The 19,409-nt window shown below is 35.6% G+C and overlaps 2 protein-coding genes across 6 annotated transcripts in view; both read left to right on the top strand.

The window, feature by feature from the left end:
* Nucleotides 1-19,409, top strand: part of LOC127871754 (uncharacterized) — a 343,111-nt gene that overhangs the window by 80,175 nt on the left and 243,527 nt on the right. For 2 of the 3 annotated variants that reach the window (XR_008045539.1, XR_008045538.1), the window contains exon 2: nt 818-921. The exons of the other annotated variant lie outside the window; for it this stretch is intronic. The gene's annotated coding sequence lies outside the window, so the exon portion shown is untranslated. Of the gene's footprint in view, nt 1-817; nt 922-19,409 lie in introns of those variants that run through there. 3 annotated transcript variants of the gene reach the window in all.
* Nucleotides 1-19,409, top strand: part of LOC127871748 (uncharacterized) — a 27,739-nt gene extending 8,330 nt beyond the window's left edge. For 2 of the 3 annotated variants that reach the window (XM_052414909.1, XM_052414910.1), the window contains exons 4-16: nt 3,103-3,176; nt 5,772-5,890; nt 6,314-6,378; nt 6,769-6,860; nt 8,214-8,307; nt 10,566-10,722; nt 12,910-13,189; nt 14,303-14,453; nt 15,073-15,306; nt 15,866-15,968; nt 16,891-16,983; nt 18,287-18,445; nt 19,233-19,409. In XM_052414909.1, the coding sequence (XP_052270869.1) occupies nt 3,103-3,176; nt 5,772-5,890; nt 6,314-6,378; nt 6,769-6,860; nt 8,214-8,307; nt 10,566-10,722; nt 12,910-13,189; nt 14,303-14,453; nt 15,073-15,306; nt 15,866-15,968; nt 16,891-16,983; nt 18,287-18,445; nt 19,233-19,324 (1,713 nt within the window). In that variant the 3' untranslated portion in view covers nt 19,325-19,409. Of the gene's footprint in view, nt 1-3,102; nt 3,181-5,771; nt 5,891-6,313; nt 6,379-6,768; nt 6,861-8,213; nt 8,308-10,565; nt 10,723-12,909; nt 13,190-14,302; nt 14,454-15,072; nt 15,307-15,865; nt 15,969-16,890; nt 16,984-18,286; nt 18,446-19,232 lie in introns of all 3 variants that reach the window. The other variant, XM_052414912.1, reaches the window with a different exon arrangement.

The raw sequence follows: 19,409 nt of genomic DNA, 5'->3' as shown, positions 1-19,409 counted from the left end.
GAATGAACCGACTCCGCTCAGGTGAGCGAACTAGGGCCATCTTGGCCCTCTTGTCTTGTTTTGTGAAGACAGCATGCAAAATATTCTTTGTCAATGCAGCATGTGGGGGTATACGTAAGGTCTGTGACAAAGCTCTAGTTAATACTATAGGGCGTGGTATTTTACAAGCATTTGTTATTAATCATTATTCCCCCATTACCATTGGTATAGGAGTCACTTTGTCGGTCGGTCTGTCTGACCCGAAAATTTCATCCAATCTTCGCCAAACTTGTTCAGAAGTTGTATCTAGATTATGTCTAGGTCAAGTTTGAAAATGGGTCATGCCGGGTGAAACACTAGGTCACAGGGTAACTTAGTGCGTTTTAAACCGAAAGTTTGTCAGGACCATAACTATTTCATTTATCCTTAGATTTAAAAATGACTTGGTACATTTGTTCACCATCATGAGACGATGTGTCATGCAAAAGAAGTACGTCGATATCTCCAAGGTCACACTTTGAGTTCAATGAGCTTGTCCGGGCCATAACTATGTCGTTCATTGTGAGATTTAAAATTATTTGGCACATTTGTTCACCATCATTGGACGGTGTGTGATGCAAAAGAATTACGTCGATATCTCCAAGGTAAAGGTCAAACTTTGAGTACAAAGGTAAAAAATGGCCATAAATGAGCTTTTCCGGGCCATTACAATGTCGTTCATTGTGAGATTTTAAAATCATTTAGCACATTTGTTCAACATCATTGGACGGTGTGTCATGCGAAAGAATTATGTAATTGTTGATATCTCCAAGGTCAAGGTTACACTTTGAGTTCAAAGGTCAAAAATGGCCATAAATGAGCTTGTCCGGGCCATAACTATGTCGTTCATTGTGAGATTTTAAAATCATTTGGCACATTTGTTTACCATCATTAGACGGTGTGTCATGCCAAGAATTACGTCAATATCTGCAACGCCAAGGTCAAGGTTGAGTTCAAAGGTCGAAAATTGCCATAAATGATCTTGTCCGGGCCATAAATATGTCATTCATTGTGAGATTTTAAAATTACTCGGTACATTGGTTCACAATCATTGGGCGGTGTGTGATGCGAAAGAATTACGTAGAAATTTCCATGGTCAAGGTCACACTTTGAGTTCGAAGGTCAAAAATGGCCATAAATGAGCTTGTCTGGGCCATAACTATGTCGTTCATTGTGAGATTTAAATTGTTGATATCTCCAAGGTCAAGGTCACACTTTGAGTTCAAAAGTAAAAAATGGCCATAAATGATCTTTGTTGGGCCATAACTATGTCATTTATTGTGAGATTTTAAAATTACAAAGTACATTTGTTCACAATCATTGCACAGTGTGTCATGCGAAAGAATTGCGTCGATATCTTCAAGGTCAAGGTCACACTTGGAGTTCAAAAGTAAAAAATGGACATAAATGAGTTTGTCCGGGCCATAACTATGTCATTCATTGTGAGATTTTAAAATGACTCTGTACATTAATTTTGTTCACAGTCATTGGACGGTGTGTTATGCGAAAGAATTCAAGAGTTCAAGGTCAAAATGGCCATAAATGATAATGGCATAATAATTCTTAAAAATCGCCATAAATTAACTTCTCTTGTTTTGTGAAGACAGAATGCAAAATATTCTTTGTCAATGCAGCAATGTGGGGGTATACGTCACGTTTGTGACAAAGCTCTAGTTTAAACAGTTGACTCTATACAAATTGTATACACATATCCAATCATAAATGTCTCTAGATTTTCCAACACCAGTATTTTTATGTCCCCCACTTTAGTAGTGGGGGATATATTGTTTTTGCCCTGTCTGTTGGTTGGTCTGTTGGTTGGTTGGTTGGTCTGTTTGCGCCAACTTTAACATTTTGCAATAACTTTTGCTATATTGAATATAATATTTAATTGTATCTCATAAAACTGCACATTTTGAGTGGTGAAAGGTCAAGGTCATCCTTCAAGGTCAGAGGTCAAATATATGTGGCCAAAATCGCTCATTTTATGAATACTTTTGCAATATTGAAGATAGCAACTTGATATTTGCTCATGTGATGTCACTTCTGCAATATTAAAGCTAGCAATTTTACATTTGAAATGCATGTGTATCTCATGGAGCTGCACATTTCAAGGTCAGAGGTCAAATATATGTGGCCAAAATCGCTCATTTTATGAATACTTTTGCAATATTGAAGATAGCAACTTGATATTTGGCATGCATGTGTATCTCATGGAGCTGCACATTTTGAGTGGTGAAAGGTCAAGGTCATCCTTCAAGGTCAGAGGTCAAATATATGTGGCCAAAATCGCTCATTTTATGAATACTTTTGCAATATTGAAGATAGCAACTTGATATTTGCTCATGTAATGTCACTTCTGCAATATTGAAGCTAGCAATTTTATATTTGAAATGCATGTGTATCTCATGGAGCTGCACATTTCGAGTGGTGAAGGGTCAAGGTCAAGGTCATCCTTCAAGATCAAACGTCATATAGGGGGACATTGTTTTTCACAAACGCATCTTGTTTGTCTCTAAATTTTCGGATACCTCACCTATTTTTTTGGATATTTTTCATATGTAAATTTTTTGACATGAAACAAATTAATAAGTTTTAAGTGTCCAAAAACTTAGTAATTATGGTATAACTTACCGAGGAGAAGTGTTGCGCTTTAGAATGGACTTTCTTCATCTCTGACTTTTTGCCTTTTCAATGTTCATACATACTTTTTTCTTTGTGGATTGCATTTTTGTGAATGTTATTCTGTAATATCATGCCATCGACCCAACCATGTCGATCTCAGACATGAGGTGGCTTGCATTGACAATAACTAAAAGTAGTAACCAAAAGGTGTTTAACATGTAATTAACGACATAGTTGCTTATTATTTAACTTTAGTTATCAAGCTACAGATGAAATATTCTACTCACCTAGTTCAATTAAAGATAAGTATATAAATAAGAAAGAGAACACTTTGTAATGACACAGCCATTTTGTTAAGACATGTTTCACTTTATTTATTCAATAGTGGCATTGTCTTGTACAATGTACATTTGTGTGTGTAGGGAGAATATCATCTTCTATTGGGCTATTATGTTGCAGAGTCAGCTGCCTGTAGAAGGTGTTGCAGTTGGTGCCATACTGTCAAATTACCAGAGGGTGAGAGTGGAAAATGTGTAGGTACTATTGTAAGAGTGGAAAATGTGTAGGTACTATTGTAAGAGTGGAAAATGTGTAGGTACTATTGTAAGAGTGGAAAATGTGTAGGTACTATTGTAAGAGAGGAAAATGTGTAGGTACTATTCTAAGAGAGGAAAATTTGGAGGTACTATTGTAAGAGTGGAAAATTTGTAGGTACTATTGTAAGAGAGGAAAATGTGTAGGTACTATTCTAAGAGAGGAAAATGTGTAGGTACTATTGTAAGAGAGGAAAATTTGGAGGTACTATTGTAAGAGTGGAAAATTTGTAGGTTCTATTGTAAGAGAGGAAAATGTGTAGATACTAATGTAAGAGAGGAAAATGTGTAAGTACTATTGTAAGAGAGGAAAATTTGGAGGTACTATTGTAAGAGAGGAAAATGTGAAGGTTCTCAGGGTTCTCAATAAGAGCTGGCCGCCGGCCAAATCGGCCGTTTGAAATCAGATTTTGGCCAGTTGAAAGTCGCTCAGATTTGGAAAATAGGCAATTGGCTTTTCAAAATTTGCATGTCTTAGGTAATTTTGCTCCTATTTGCTATGAAGCAAAGACATTGCTTCATTATCTCCCTTAACGCATTACAACAACAACAATGAAAAGGCGCATATTGGAATCGGTCAAAAAGCAGTAAAATATTTTGACGTTCTGTTCATCACATGTTGAGTTAAAATTTTACAAAAGTAATAAAGAGCTTTTTCCATTTATCTTTTGTTAGTTAAAAAAGCTAAAATACATAAAATGCACACAAAAATGCTCAAATTTAAGTGCCTGGTTGACCACTAAAATAGCCATAAAATGGCCCCAAAATGCAGGAAATCAAGTGCTCAATTTTAAAGTTTTAAGGGGGAGCATGCCCCGGACCCCCTAGAAGGCCTGTTGGTTTCACATTTGTGCCTGTTGGCACAAAAGTTATTGAGAACCCTGGGTTCTATTGTAAGAGTGGAAAATGTGTAGGTACTATTGTAAGAGTGGAAAATGTGTAGGTACTATTGTAAGAAAGGAAAATGTGTAGGTACTATTGAAGAATGGGAAATATGTAGGTACTATTTTAGGACTGGAAAATGTGTAGGTACTATTGTAAGAGATGAAAATGTGTACGGTAGGTACTAGTGTAAGAGTGGAAAATGTGTCGGTACTATTGTAAGAGAGGAAAATGTGTCGGTACTATTGTAAGAGTGGAAAATGTGTAGGTACTATTGTAAGAGCAGAAAATGTGTTGGTACTATTGTAAGAGTGGAAAATGTGTAGGTTCTATTGTAAACATGGAAAATGTGTAGGTACTATTGTAAGAGTGGAAAATGTGTACCGGTAGGTACTTTTTATATACATTCTAGGTCGCAGTCAAGGCAAAATTCAAATATAGAAAAATGTCTTTACCCAAGCATGGATCATTGGAATAATTACAGCAACTTGAACAAATCTTAATGTCCTGTAATCTATCCTTAGGGAATACTTGATGTTTTTTGTGGATACTTGATCTCAAACTTGATTGTAAGTTTGATAGCTACTCTGACAACGTGCAGGTTACAGGCTATGCAAACATGGACACTACTCAAGCTTTCTCAAATTCTATATCTTCTGCTTGATTTTTATGTCCCCCACTACTATAGTGGGGGACATATTGTTTTTGCCCTGTCTGTTGGTCTGTTGGTTGGTCTGTTGGTTGGTTGGTTTGCGCCAACTTTAACATTTGCAATAACTTTTGCAATATTGAAGATAGGAACTTGATATTTGGCATGCATATGTATCTCATGGAGCTGCACATTTTGAGTGGTGAAAGGTCAAGGTCAAGGTCATCCTTCAAGGTCAAAGGTCAAATATATGGGTCAAAATCGCTCATTTAATGTACACTTTTGCATTTCAATATTCAAGATAGCAACTTGATATTTGGCATGCATGTGTATCTCATAGAGCTGCACAATTTGAGTGGTGAAAGGTCAAGGTCATCCTTCAAGGTCAGATGTCAAATATATGTGGCCAAAATCGCAAATTTTATGAGTACTTTTGCAATATTGAAGATAGCAACTTGATATTTGGCATGCATGTGTATCTCATGGAGCTGTACATTTTGAGTGGTGAAAGGTCAAGGTCAAGGTCATCCTTCAAGGTCAGAGGTCAAATATATGTGGCCCAAATCACTCATTTTATGAATACTTTTGCAATATTGAAGATAGCAACTTGATATTTGGCATGCATGTGTTACTCATGGAGCTGCACATTTTGATTGGTGAAAGGTCAAGGTCAAGGTCATCCTTCAAGGTCAAATATATGGGTCAAAATTGCTCATGTACATGTGTAATGTCACTTCTGCAATATTGAAGCTAGCAATTTTATATTTGAAATGCATGTGTATCTCATAGAGCTGCACATTTTGAGTGGTGAAGGGTCAAGGTCAAGGTCATCCTACAAGGTCAAACATCATATAGGGGGACATTGTGTTTCACAAACACATCTTGTTTTTTAAACTGCCAATCAGGCATGAGGAAATAGGTTTCTGAAAGCATTCAATCTTAGGCAGCTGAATATTGAATCAAATTGGTAGTGCCATTCTAAATATTTCAAATTCTATGACTAGATGTCAAAGACTTGAGCTTACCCCTCTGGCGTTTCTATGGCGACGAGACCAAGAAGAATTACTGGATGAAATGATCCGCTGCAAACTGAAGGCCATTCTTATCAAAGTTGCAGCTATGGGTAATAAATATATGCACAATATGTTGGTATTTTCTTGCAGTTAATATATTTTTCGTTGAAAGCAACAAGCTATTTGTGCATATCACTTTTGTACTTCGTGTTATTGTTTGATTTACCTACCGTCAGGAAAATTTACCAAATACATCATATTATTGTCCATGGCCCTTTATTTGTTATATGAATTAATTGATGAGAAATCTGTGTTATAGTTTTTAACGTTTCACTGTTTACGTGCCAAAATTGAATGAACTGTTTTTTGATGGTTTAGTTAAATGTTTTCTTTACTAAAATTCTTCACATGAATATATTTTCCAAATCTACATTTTCACTGTTCGTTGTAGAATATTTTACAAAGGGAAATAATGTAATTTAAAGTTAAGACTGGAAATAAACTGAAGTCCGACATGACCTTTTGTTTTGCAGGTTTATACCCCAAGAAGCATCTTGGCAAATCCCTTGAAGACATGCAAGAGTATTTACAAAAAAAGGTACCTGGTACATTTCAGTTAAAAACATCCATGGACTGTGAATATGTGAGCTGACTGAATCATAGCTTCAATATTCTGTTTATTAGAAAAGGACCATTTTGATTTAAGACGGTATGGTGATATAACTACTGTTTGTGTAAGAGCTTTAACTGTGAAATAGTACACTCAATCTGTTAAAGCGTCATAAAAGTTTAATTAATGGACTGAACAGAAACGAAAAAATGTATGAAGTACTGGTAGCACAAGCTTTTAGGCAGGATATTCCTGTTAGTTTGGCAGTAGCAAAATTGTACCACAGTGTACATTATTAGCCAGATAGAAGCTCACCGAGTCCGTAGTTACCTATTGTTTACCGGCAGTTAAATATTTGTGTGTACATTTTTGTTTCAGCATGCAGAATTTGACCTCAATGTATGTGGGGAGGGTGGAGAATATGAATCTTTTACACTTGATTGTCCACTCTTCACAAAGAAAATTGTGCTGTAAGTTGTTTTTGTGAAAACAGCATTTGAACATTAATTGTTACACCCCATGTGATGGGTCTTAAATTATAGATCACTTTTCTAATTCATTCATGATTCTGTCTGTTAGTGTGTCCCAAACAATTTTTGGTGTGTTAATTTCACATGTATTAAGGATTGCTTAATACCTTCTATCAGTTTACATCGAACAGATTATATTTTCTAGTGACTTACATATGTAATTATACAATAAGAGTCATTATATAATCCACAAAATAAAGATGTAAGCAGATGCAGTTCTTGTTTGTGTAACAATGAACTCCAGAATTTAAGATAAAGCATACTGTGAAACCATTATTAATCGTCAGGCATTAATTTTCATAAATTTTGTCAGTCGACCGATCGGCGAATTTAAGATCCTTACGAACAATCATGCTCTATGTTTGCACAAAAACAAACACTAAGTTGAACAATATTTTAAAACTTTACCGTAGACATGAGGAATTAAATTCTAACATAATCCATGCACACATTCCCTGCTGTTTCGTAATCAAGATTAATCCGGTTTTGACACAAAGGGATGTAGATTACACAAGGTACTTAACTGACACGTTACACTTCTTTAAAACGCGTGTGCAGTACAGCTTTATCGAATGCGTTGACTTCGTTTATGTAGAATGGTAATGAATTAGCGCTAATTGTTTATAACTTTATTACCCATTAGGTGCATTGTGTTTTTCAGTGGTGTTGCATATTAGCCATCACGCAGCGAATGCCGATGAAAGACAAAAAACCAAATGAAAAGATGACGATGTGTGATCAATAGATTAAGACTAATTGGCAATTGGCTTGGTTGTTACAAACACTCGTTAACGGTTATTCGATACCACTTGTCCGCTAATCATAACAATGAACGTGTGAATGGCATACATTAAGAAGGTCCATTACTGTCCCTTGATAACAAAAGACTAGTTAATTGGCATGTGACAAACAGGCCCCACCTCCTGCAGTGATTCTCAAGTGTGTTCCCGCATTCGTACCACGATTTTTCGCAACTGCGATTGATCGCGAATATGTATTACACACAAATCGGATATTGACTGACGCATTTTTTTTTTTAATTCAAAATAAAAAATCTGCGAATTTAAGTGCTGACGAAATCGTCATTTTTATAAAAATGACGAAATTTTGTGCTGTCGAAAATAAATGGTTTCACAGTAAACAGATTAAGCAAGCAATTTCCTTTGATTTAACTGAGCCTCAGTGTGAAAAATTCACATGTGTACCCCGGGTACATTTAAGGGTACTTAAGAGTATCTGGGGAACATTTAAGTAGTACCCGAGCCAACAATGACCAATCAAGGGATATTTCAGGGATGAAGTGGAAACAGTGATGCACTCCGATGATGCTTTTGCCCCAGTGGGTTACTTGAATATCAAGAGGGCACATCTACAGGACAAAGATAAGGTGGGTTACTTGAATATCAAGAGGGCACATCTACAGGACAAAGATAAGGTGGGTTACTTGAATATCAAGAGGGCACATCTACAGGACAAAGATAAGGTGGGTTACTTGAATATCAAGAGGGCACATCTACAGGACAAAGATAAGGTGGGTTACTTGAATATCAAGAGGGCACATCTACAGGACAAAGATAAGGTGGGTTACTTGAATATCAAGAGGGCACATCTACAGGACAAAGATAAGGTGGGTTACTTGAATATCAAGAGGGCACATCTACAGGACAAAGATAAGGTGGGTTACTTGAATATCAAGAGGGCACATCTACAGGACAAAGATAAGGTCTGGTAATGGAGCAACATTGAGCTATTATAATACGTGCCTGTAGTTTGTCAATGCGTGAAATTGTCTGTAATTTTTTGTAAACAACATCTTTTAAACCACTGAGCAGAATTCGAAAATAATCATGTAAATTTTCCTCGAAGGCTCCACTCAAAAATTGATCAAATTGATCTGTTTTGTTTGCTATTTAGGCCACTGAAGTATTGGAAGTTTTAACCAACACTGCTTTAATATTTAGTTTGTTCACCTTGGGCAAAGACTGGCCTCTACCAGTTTGAAAAGGTCACCAGCTTGAAATAGACTTATATAGGGACAACTTTTGAAAATCTTCTTATCCGAAACTGCAAAGCCAAATGCTTTCATATTTGGTATGTATTATCATTTGGAGGTCCTATACAAATGTTACCAATAATGCTCTTGGCGTCGAAAGAAGTCAAGTCCCCAGTGTGGTTGCCTGTTTTACATAGACTTATATAGGGAATACCTATATGGTAAGTGTGTTAAATAATACCACTGAGGTCTTAAGCCGCCTAACTTAGGGAATTAACATATTAACATCAAGTTATAATAGGTTCAACCTTAAAAAATATTCTTGTCTTAGACCATTTGACCAATCTCTTGTATATAATCAATATGCAACTATGGGTTCTGTACAAAATTTGGTTTGAGTTATGCCCCTGGGGTCAAAGTGGCCTCACTCCTGGTGTCTCCATTTTAAAATTTAATTATATGGGTAAAACCTTTTTACTTCTTATCTGATAGCTTAAATTCCAAGGCTTTTATATTTGGTATGTAGCATTATGTAGTGGTCCTCTATAAAGTGTGTTCCAATAATGCCTTTGGTGTCTTAAGTGGCCATGATCAGGGAATAGCCAGTTTAACATCCACTTATAACAGCTAAGTCTTTAAAATAAAGCCTTCTTAATGATAAAGCCCATGTCTCTTAGGTTTGATGTATAGTATCTACTGGAGGTCCTCTACATGCAAAGTTTTTTCTAGTTTGCCCCTTAGGTCAAAAGTGGTCTTGCACTGATGGTCAGCAGTTTAAAATTGACGTACATAGTGACAACCTATAAGATCGTCTTGTCTGAATCTTTCTTTGAATCAAGGCTTTCATATATGGTATGAAGAATCATCTTAAGGTCCTCTTCAAAGATTGATTTACTCTTGCCCTTTTAGTCGAAGCTGACCACACCGGAGCAGTCATATTTTTAATACAGACATACAGCACACATTTTCATCTGAAAAAGGACAAGACCCATAAGTGTAATAATTGTTATGTAACATAAGATAGTGGTCCTCTACTTATTTTGTTCAAATTATACCTCTGGGATAAAATTGGTCGCAAACGTGTGGTGTTGTGAAAGTTTTATATCGGCTTAAAAAGTAAGACGTGTTAAATCGTCATCAACAGTAGCCCCCAATTAATGGTCTTGAGTATTGAGTTTTCTACATCTCAGAAACACTTTCAGGTGAGCATAAAAGGAAATCTTGTTTTGAATGAGAATTATTCATATTCTTCTTTCAAAACTTTGAACAGATAAATGTAATTAAAGGATTTATGAATGTTGTTGAAGATTTTCAATGGTAATATGTAGCAGACAATTCTGTTATAATTTGTTAATGTTTGCTTGGTATCCCAATTTATAAATTTGAGGAATTCTATGCCCACTGCCTCAAATGTTTAATAGGAAATAAGAAATGAACTTTTTCCCTGTGTGTAGGTCCCAAAATCTAGTCTGGATCTCAGCTACATCATGAATCAGGAAGTTTTATAATAACATTGTCTATAAAGGTCACTTTTAAAGGTCAAATATGGCTATAACATTGGATATCTGGACTTTGGTTTACTTTAGAATTTGTCAATTATTTAATAGTAAGTTCACAGAAATGTTCATGGTCCATATTTCAATGTATTTAAGCACGTGGAAGGCACTCAACACAGCCGTATTGATGAGCTTCCAATGAAGACCAGCAGACACCTGTACAGCGAGCTGTTTGGTGATGATTCAGACCGGTTAGAGATCAGTACAGAACATTTGGATGTGCAGAGTCCATGCCTGTCTGCTCCTCTATCAGGTAAGATTGCAGATTGTGCTTTATAATTCTTCAGGGCCAATGTCCTCAAATTATCACCTTTTGCTCAAGAAAACTCCCTTGAACCCTTTTCCTTATAAAACTCTTTACATGGCCAAATGTATTTTGATGAAGATTTACAGTCAAAATCTGATGGCTTAAACTTGCAGGGAGCCACAAGAAAAGTTCTAGCAATTTTGAGCCAAGCCATTTCTTATATATGTTTATGTACTTTATGAGCCAGTGGAAGAGAATTCATACTGCTTCATCTCTGTACTACTTTCTGCTTATGAATTAAAATAAACCAAATATTTACTTATGTTTTTTATCAATTAATATTTAAAAACAGTTTCATACACACATCAGAAAATATCATAAATAAATAATCGACCAGCTCATTTTTACAAACCACAATTACGGGTACATGTACTGAAGAGCACTATGGTACTATAGACACATCACAGAAATATTACACAACAATATTGATTTATAAAATCAATTACCGATTGATTTGATATTTTCTCAAATCAATTAATGATTGATTCCATGGCAAGTTTGCAATATCTGTGACATCAATTATAGCGCTCCTAATGATAATACAAAATTTGATGCTTCAAGGGGACATTTAGCCAACGAGAAATTCGTGCCAAGAGCGTTTAATCCATCTTGTTTTAACTGTAAACATTTGGCTTAAAATGAAATTTATTTATTTAGAAGAATTAAATAACTTTATGTAGATTATTTATACTGAAATATTACAAGTTTTTATAATTCAGTAGTGTAGTGTAGTTATTTTGGTAACAAAATGTTTAGATATTATTAAATTTACATTATTGTGTATACTTGTACGCATATGCTTATTGTCATTTACATGTTAACTGTTCACACTTGTGTGTCATTAAAATGTTCATTGAAAACCTTGTTCAATACTTTAATTAATATTTTAGACGTTTTTATGCCCCCTGTAGGGTGGCATATAGCAGTTGAACTGTCCGTCAGTCAGTATGCCAGTATGTGTGTATGTCAGTTTGTCCGTCTGTCCGGAAAAAAACCTTTAACATTGGCCATAACTTTTTCACTATTGAAGATAGCAACTTGATATTTGGCATGCACGTGTATCTCATGGAGCTGAACATTTTGAGTGCTAAAATTTCAAAGTGAACATCATCCTTCAAGGTATAGGTTCGAAAAAACAAATCCAAGGGAAGTAATAAGCTTTAAATGGACATAATTATCTTCCCTGCCAACGTATATATTTTTGTTAAATCAATCAAAGCTGCGCAGTAGGCGGCATTGTGTTTCTGACAAATAAAGCAAGGAAAAAGATCAAGGTCAAGGTCATCCTTCAAGGTCTAAGGTCAAAAATACAAATCAAAGGGAAGTAATAAGCTTTAAAGGGAGATAATTATTCAATATTAAACATAGCAACTTGATATTTGGCATGCATGTGCATCTCATGGAGCTGCACATTGAGTGGTGAATCTACAGTCACGGTAGTGGCTTTTAATTATTTGCTACTAAAAATAGACAGTGGCTTTTAATTATTTGCTACTAAAAATAGAGATTTGTTAGAGACAATTATTTTCAAGGGAAGTAATTTATATAATTATAAATATCATATTATATATTTTCTTACCAAGAATTTAACTTCTTTTCACAGTTACTGTACATATTCATTATTTGGATTATTTATAACTCAACTAAATGATTTGTCAAAGTTGTTTTTTTTAATGATATAATTATCATTTCTTTACTGTACTAATTTGTAAAAAGTAGGTTCATTACATACCTCTGGACCTGTGTCTATAGGTACATGATGAACTCTGGCTATGATCTCTTTGATAAACCACAGGCCCCTTGGTTGTCAGTCATGTCTGACTTGGTCAATTTGGCTGTCTACAGACTCTCCCCCCCTTGTTGGATTGGACAAAATCCAAGGGAAGTAATAAGCTTTAAAGGGAGATGATTTCTATACCTCTCAAATGATAAATAGAAATTTTATTTCAAAGCGGCGCAGTAGGGTGCATTGTGTTTCTGACGAACACATCTCTTGTTATATTTATTTCATTGCAAGCTATTCAAGCAAAAGTCTAATTGCAAGTTATTGATTGGTATTTTCAAATGCTCTGATGTTTTAAATATTGAACAGTTGTTTTTTATTAAAACAATTTGTTGTTTTTGTATTTTCAGGATCTTTGAAGCCCCTCATTATTGTACGAGATAACATCTTTCCTTCGCCCGGCAAACATATTTGGATTTCAAATCTGATTTCTTTCCCTGGTAATGGAGACAACATTAGTAGTCAGACAAGAACATTGATGGAGAAACTACGGGAAATCCTGGCAAACTCTGAGGAGCATTTCAGCCTTTCTGACCTTGTTTGTGTTCATTTGTATGTGGGCAACATGGTTGACTTTGCTGCTATCAACAGTGTGTACAAGACATACTTTGGAATCAACCCTGCTGCACGGTAACATAATATTACCTACACTGAATTTATTATGCTTTCTATGTAGAAAGCTTCAACCCATTTGCCTTTCTGTCATGTTTCATTGCATAAAATATGACTTGCGTCATGGGAAAATGGGTCTTATGCAATATGCGGCCAGCATATGCTCTGTCTGGTCAGGAGCTAAGCAGTCTGCTCACGAGACCACAAAACCTTGTTTGACATTATAGCAGACAGGGCAGCTCTAAACTAGACTGGGCGAACCTTGTTTGACATAATAGCAGACAGGGCAGCTCTAAACCAGGCTGTGCGAACCTTGTTTGACATTATAGCAGACAGGGCAGCTCTAAACCAGGCTGTGCGAACCTTGTTTGACATTATAGCAGACAGGGCAGCTCTAAACCAGGCTGTGCGAACCTTGTTTAACATTATAGCAGACAGGGCAGCTCTAAACCAGGCTGTGCGAACCTTGTTTGACATTATAGCAGACAGGGCAGCTCTAAACCAGGCTGTGCGAACCTTGTTTGACATTATAGCAGACAGGGCAGCTCTAAACCAGGCTGTGCAAACCTTGTTTGACATTATAGCAGACAGGGCAGCTCTAAACCAGGCTGTGCTAACCTTGTTTGACATTATAGCAGACAGGGCAGCTCTAAACCAGGCTGTGCAAACCTTGTTTGACATTATAGCAGACAGGGCAGCTCTAAACCAGGCTGTTTGAACCTTGTTTGACATTATAGCAGACAGGGCAGCTCTAAACCAGGCTGTGCGAACCTTGTTTGACATTATAGCAGAAAGGGCAGCTCTAAACCAGGCTGTGCGAACCTTGTTTGACATTATAGCAGACAGGGCAGCTCTAAACCAGGCTGTGCGAATCGGCAGGCTGTTCTGTAGCTTACCTGGCTGTATTTTGCATAAGACAAATGTCCCCATGTTGCGGTTAATATGTTTTATTGCTCGTTGTTCAGTTACCAAGACAGTTTTATCTTCAAGTTTGAACAGTTTGTGCAAATGTTACATAATATTTCATCTTTTCATCAAGAGCTTACAGTTTAAAAAGCAAGTATTAAAATTTAGGTAACAATTTTGATTTAGATTATGTATTTAACCAATGAATGTCATCTTTGATTGCAGGGTATGTGTGCAGGTGCCGCTGCCTTCTAATGTAGGCTTGATGATGGATTGCTATGGTAGCAGTAACCATGCAGACCGAGACACAATGCATGTGCAGGGTCTGTCACACTGGGCACCTGCTAATATAGGACCCTACAGCCAGTGTGTCAAGGTAGTTATTTTCTTTTTTTTACAAAATGTTTTTGGTGTTTGCATACATTGTAGTTTTAAATGGAAATATACAAGAATAAATTAACAGTTTAACCCTTTTTGAAACATTTGTTTGTAACAATATCGGTTTCAACTTCAATTTTCTCTGACAAAGAAGAAACAATCATTGCTAAATGATTGTTAAACTGCCAGTTAAAATTGCAAAAAGAAGTCCTAGATCTGAGCATTGTGTAGTTAAATAAAGTTCTTATTTCTAATTCAAAACTATTTTGCAGATCATAAAAGAATCAAAATGTGTTTGGTATTATCATTTGTTGTTAAATAATGATTTAATTGTAATTTGCAGTTATTGCATCAATGAGACCTATGCTCTTGTTGTTTTCATTCCTAAACTAAAAATAATCATCTATTTGTCAATTAAAAAACTGTAAATCAAAAATATGTTTTCTTTGATTGATATTTATCATTTCCTCAATATTTAGTTTAAATATCTCCTCTTTGACTGTACACAAGGCATTTAGTTGTATTATTTATATTGTATGATATGCAAATTTTAAGCAATAACACTTATTATAAAATGAGAATGAAACCAACACATATACGCCACATTCATTTTTCAGCTGGGACAGAGGCTTCACATAGCTGGTCAGATAGGCATGGTACCAGCCAACCTCTCCTTGATACATGGCGGTATCCAATCCCAGGCCAGATTGTCGCTACGTCATGTTGCTAGGGTACTGAAAGCCATGGAAACCAGCTGTTGCATGGACAACATTGTCTCCTGCGTTTGCTATGTTACGCATGAGGAGTATATATCTGTTGCTAAACATGAGCTGAAAAGAGTGACTAGCGAGGTAAATGTTAACAATGAATTGTTACGGTATATTGTACATACATTTGTATCGTATTTCTTATAAACTGATTTTTAGAGTAATTAAGAAAATAACAAACTTTGTCCCTGTAGTTTTTGTTATTGCTGGAAAAAAAACTTTCACAGTTCAATGACCATAATGCTAATCTTATTTAAAGAAAGGAAGTTTAAGTGTGTCACGTTTGGGCAGATTAATGATTAATGGCATTTTATCTGTTTGTCCACAATTTAAAATATAGTGCCAAAATTTTATGTTTTCAACACCTGCAATTGCTTGGTGGATTTTGCTAAAATTTTCAGGGCTGCATGATGTTAATGTATAAATAACCATTAATAAATTTTGACTGCGACTATTATTGGTTGAATTATGTCTTGAGTCTTTTTTGTCCACTGTAAAATACATTTGTATACATGATGTGGATTTCTCCTTGTCAAATAACGTGTCGTTGGAGCATCCCTATCTGCAGCCTCATGTGAAACATTACAGAAGTGCTTTGTTGTATCAATAGTGTACATGAAGCTTAGCACTTGTTTCACTGCAGAGGTTTCAATGCAGTCCTGTGTATGTGGTGGTTCCTATGCTGCCTAAGGGAGCGATGATAGAGTGGCAGGTGTTAGCCAACATAGGTACCAGAGATATTCAAGGTATAGTCAGGTCATTTATATTTCTTTCTTCAACATCTTTAAGTAAGTCTTAGTTAATTATTTTATGATGGACCATACTTCAATAAGTTATATCTAATAAGGCCTGCCTAAATAAATCTGATAATGTACTTAAAGGCACTTATGACCAACTAAGGCTATTGAACTGTGGTTTTTAGAGTTGCATGCGTTCCACAAATTTAAGGATGCCATTACAGTGCATTTATTGTGATACACTTTATTTGATTCCAGCACCTTAATTGTATTTTAATATGGTCATGCATATAAAAGCCAATGTAAGGTTAATGTTTGAGAGGTAGACAAAAGACTGAAAAGGCTTAAATTAGATTCTTGTACCAACAAGTATAGGTGACATTGTATGAACAGTCAAATAATTTTGTATAAACACATTCATAGTTGAGTTTGTCAACAAATAATATTGTTTTTTGGCAAAACATTATGTCATATTTACACATATAAGAAGAGCCTATTTGCACATAAACACGTGTTGGAATGTGCCCATAACATTGTAAAGCAGTAATGTACTAGTATTACCGGTTAGGTGTGTTTCTTTGCTTAAATTTGATGTCAATTGCTTGCATCCATTACCAGATATACAACACTGTTCTATTTTCAATTAAGAATGAGATGAATAAGTTTCTCAAAAATCTAACATTTCTGAATAAATTGGAATGTGGATTTAAAAGTTTCAGATAACCTTATTACAATAATAGATTTTTTTAAACGGACTGGTTTTAATGTTTTATTTTAATGTAATGCATTTTCTACACATAATGAGTGTAGTTTGTGTTTAAGTTGGACTTTCCAAATTAAGTGATATCAGATTAATAACTATTTCAGTAACTAACCATGACATTATTAAAGCCTTAAGCACCTTAAAATATTGCATATACATGCATTTCAGTGCAGAGACATGTGATGACAGACAAACAGCTTGAATGCACTGCGGTTGCTCATGTCTGTTCTGATGAGAACATCAGCCTGTCAGCACATGTGTGTGAGTGTGTTCATAGCTGAATATCTCTAAATAACATTTATATCTTAAAAACATGTCATGTACTTAGAAAAGTTGCTTCTTCCATCTGTGCAAGGTTATATTGTTATTTTCTAGATAACAACAATTTTAATTAACCCTTTCCCACTCAGAAGTAAAGTGAAAATGGCTATGTGCAAACATTATAAAACAAGAACAGCCTGCGAGTAACTTGCAGTCTGTTCAGGTTTTATGGTGCTTGCTGCTCATCAGTATCTTAGGTTTGGAACTGAAACGTTTAAAACTTGGATCTAGTAAGAAAGGCCTTTAATTAAAATTAACTTTTTAAGGGACTACAAATGTGTCAAAATATGTATCCAATTGGTTAGGATTAATCTTGGTGTCAGTACTAGTTTTGGACCACAAATTAGAGGACCAGGGGTTTGATCCCCAGCCAGGCCACATAACTTGCATGGGAATCGGTACTAGATTCCTTTCAATGACTATTTTCCCTCACCTCTGATTTCTGTTGGGGAGTTTTCAGTTACTGGCATAAGTATATGCACATAGTAGTGGTACACAAGCTATCCCAGGGAAAGTGTGATTTGGTAATTTGATCACTCTGGAAAGTGTGATTTGGTAATTTGATCACTCTGGAAAGTGTGATTTGGTAATTTGATCACTCTGGAAAGTGTGATTTGGTAATTTGATCACTCTGGAAAGTGTGATTTGGTAATTTTATCACTCTGGAAAGTGTGATTTGGTAATTTGATCACTCTGGAAAGTGTGATTTGGTAATTTGATCACTCTGGAAAGTGTAATTTGGTAATTTGATCACTCTGGAAAGTGTGATTTGGTAATTTGATCACTCTGAAATATATTTGCTGTTGAAAATTCAACAAACAAGTACTTGTATTTGTTGTGCTAAAAAATTTCTAAATAAGCCTATGGTTTCTTGGTAGGTTTAAAAGGATGCTACCCTTTACAACTATTGGTTTGATATGAATCTAGTTGTTTGCATTTTTTGATGTTCTTAAAACATGCATTCCTTGGGGTTTTGAATTCTGGAAACAATCTCTGTTTACAAGGATAACACAAATTATCCATTTATTAATACATATGTTTAACAGGAAACCCAAAACAATCCATATGACATGTGCTCATATACAGTTTGCTCAAAGAAACACTAACTTTGTTATTGTTACGATTTCAGTTGTGTTTGTTTTGTTGCTTTTTTGCTGTTTCGAAAATATTTCAATCAAATCATGGCTTTCAGTTAACAAACTCACTTTCCCTGGATTAGCTGGTCAGTTATGTTGTTTACTAGATGTCAGAGACGAGTCAGACAAAACCAAGACTGATGTTGATGCAGCTCTGGAGATGGCAAGAAGCTGCAGTAACAGAGTCTGTCCACAAGTGACACAGTGTGCTAACTGGACTATTTTCTATCCTTCACACCTGTTTAGTTATCAGCAAATGTTTGAAGGTAAGTTATATATTTAAAAAATTACATCATAATGTATAAAATTAATACTTATATTCAGTGGTTTTTCAATTTTCATTCTTCAATTTCTCTGTACCTTTTGTATAAGTACATCGAGAGAAGCATATGGGCTGTGCTCTGTGAAAAGGGGGTTTAATGCTTGTGCGCAAAGTGTCGTCCCAGATTAATCAGGGACGACACTTTCCGTCTAAACTAGATTTTTGTCAAGAAGTCTTCTTTTGAACGAAAAATACATTTAAAGCGTAGCGTCGTCCCTGATTAGCCTGTGCCGACTGCACAGACTAATCCGTGCGACACTTTAAGCACATGAATTAAACCCCCCCTTTCACAGAGCGCATCTCATATAATTGTTATGCCCCTGGTAGGGTGGCATATAGCAGTTGAACTGTCAGTCCGTCTGTCTGTCAGTCTGTGTGTCTGTCCGAAAACTTTAACAACATTGGCCATAACTTTTGCAATATTGAAGATAGCAACTTGATATTTGGCATGCATGTGTATTTCATAAAGCTGCACATTTGGAGTTGTGAAAGGTCAAGGTCATCCCTCAAGGTCAAAGGTAAAAAAACAAAATATAAGGGAAGTCACAAGCTATAAAGGGAGATAATTTCTATTTTATATCATTTGGCAGGTACAGATGATTTTCACAAGGGAAGTTATATTTTTTAAAGGGATATAATAAAAAAATATTTTTAATTAAAAGCAGTGCAGTAGGGGGCATTGTGTTTCTGAAAAACATGTCTCTTGTTAATTTATATTTTACTGTTTTCAGCTTCACAGAAGTGGTGGAAAGGTGATCCATTTTTTCTCGTTCCAGTGACAAGGCTTGAAGAAGAAAATATGATCATCTCACTGTGTGCTTAGTAATACATTGGTTACTTACTGTAACAATTCTGGTCTTGCCAGTACTTTGTAGCTTTGTATACTAGAATAAAGATTTCAATCTGTT

This window comes from Dreissena polymorpha, chromosome 3 (assembly GCF_020536995.1).
Source record: "Dreissena polymorpha isolate Duluth1 chromosome 3, UMN_Dpol_1.0, whole genome shotgun sequence".
NCBI classification, from domain to species: Eukaryota; Metazoa; Mollusca; class Bivalvia; order Myida; family Dreissenidae; genus Dreissena; species Dreissena polymorpha.
The sequence above is the reverse complement of the archived record's forward strand: the minus strand, read 5'-3'. Positions and strand labels throughout refer to the sequence as shown.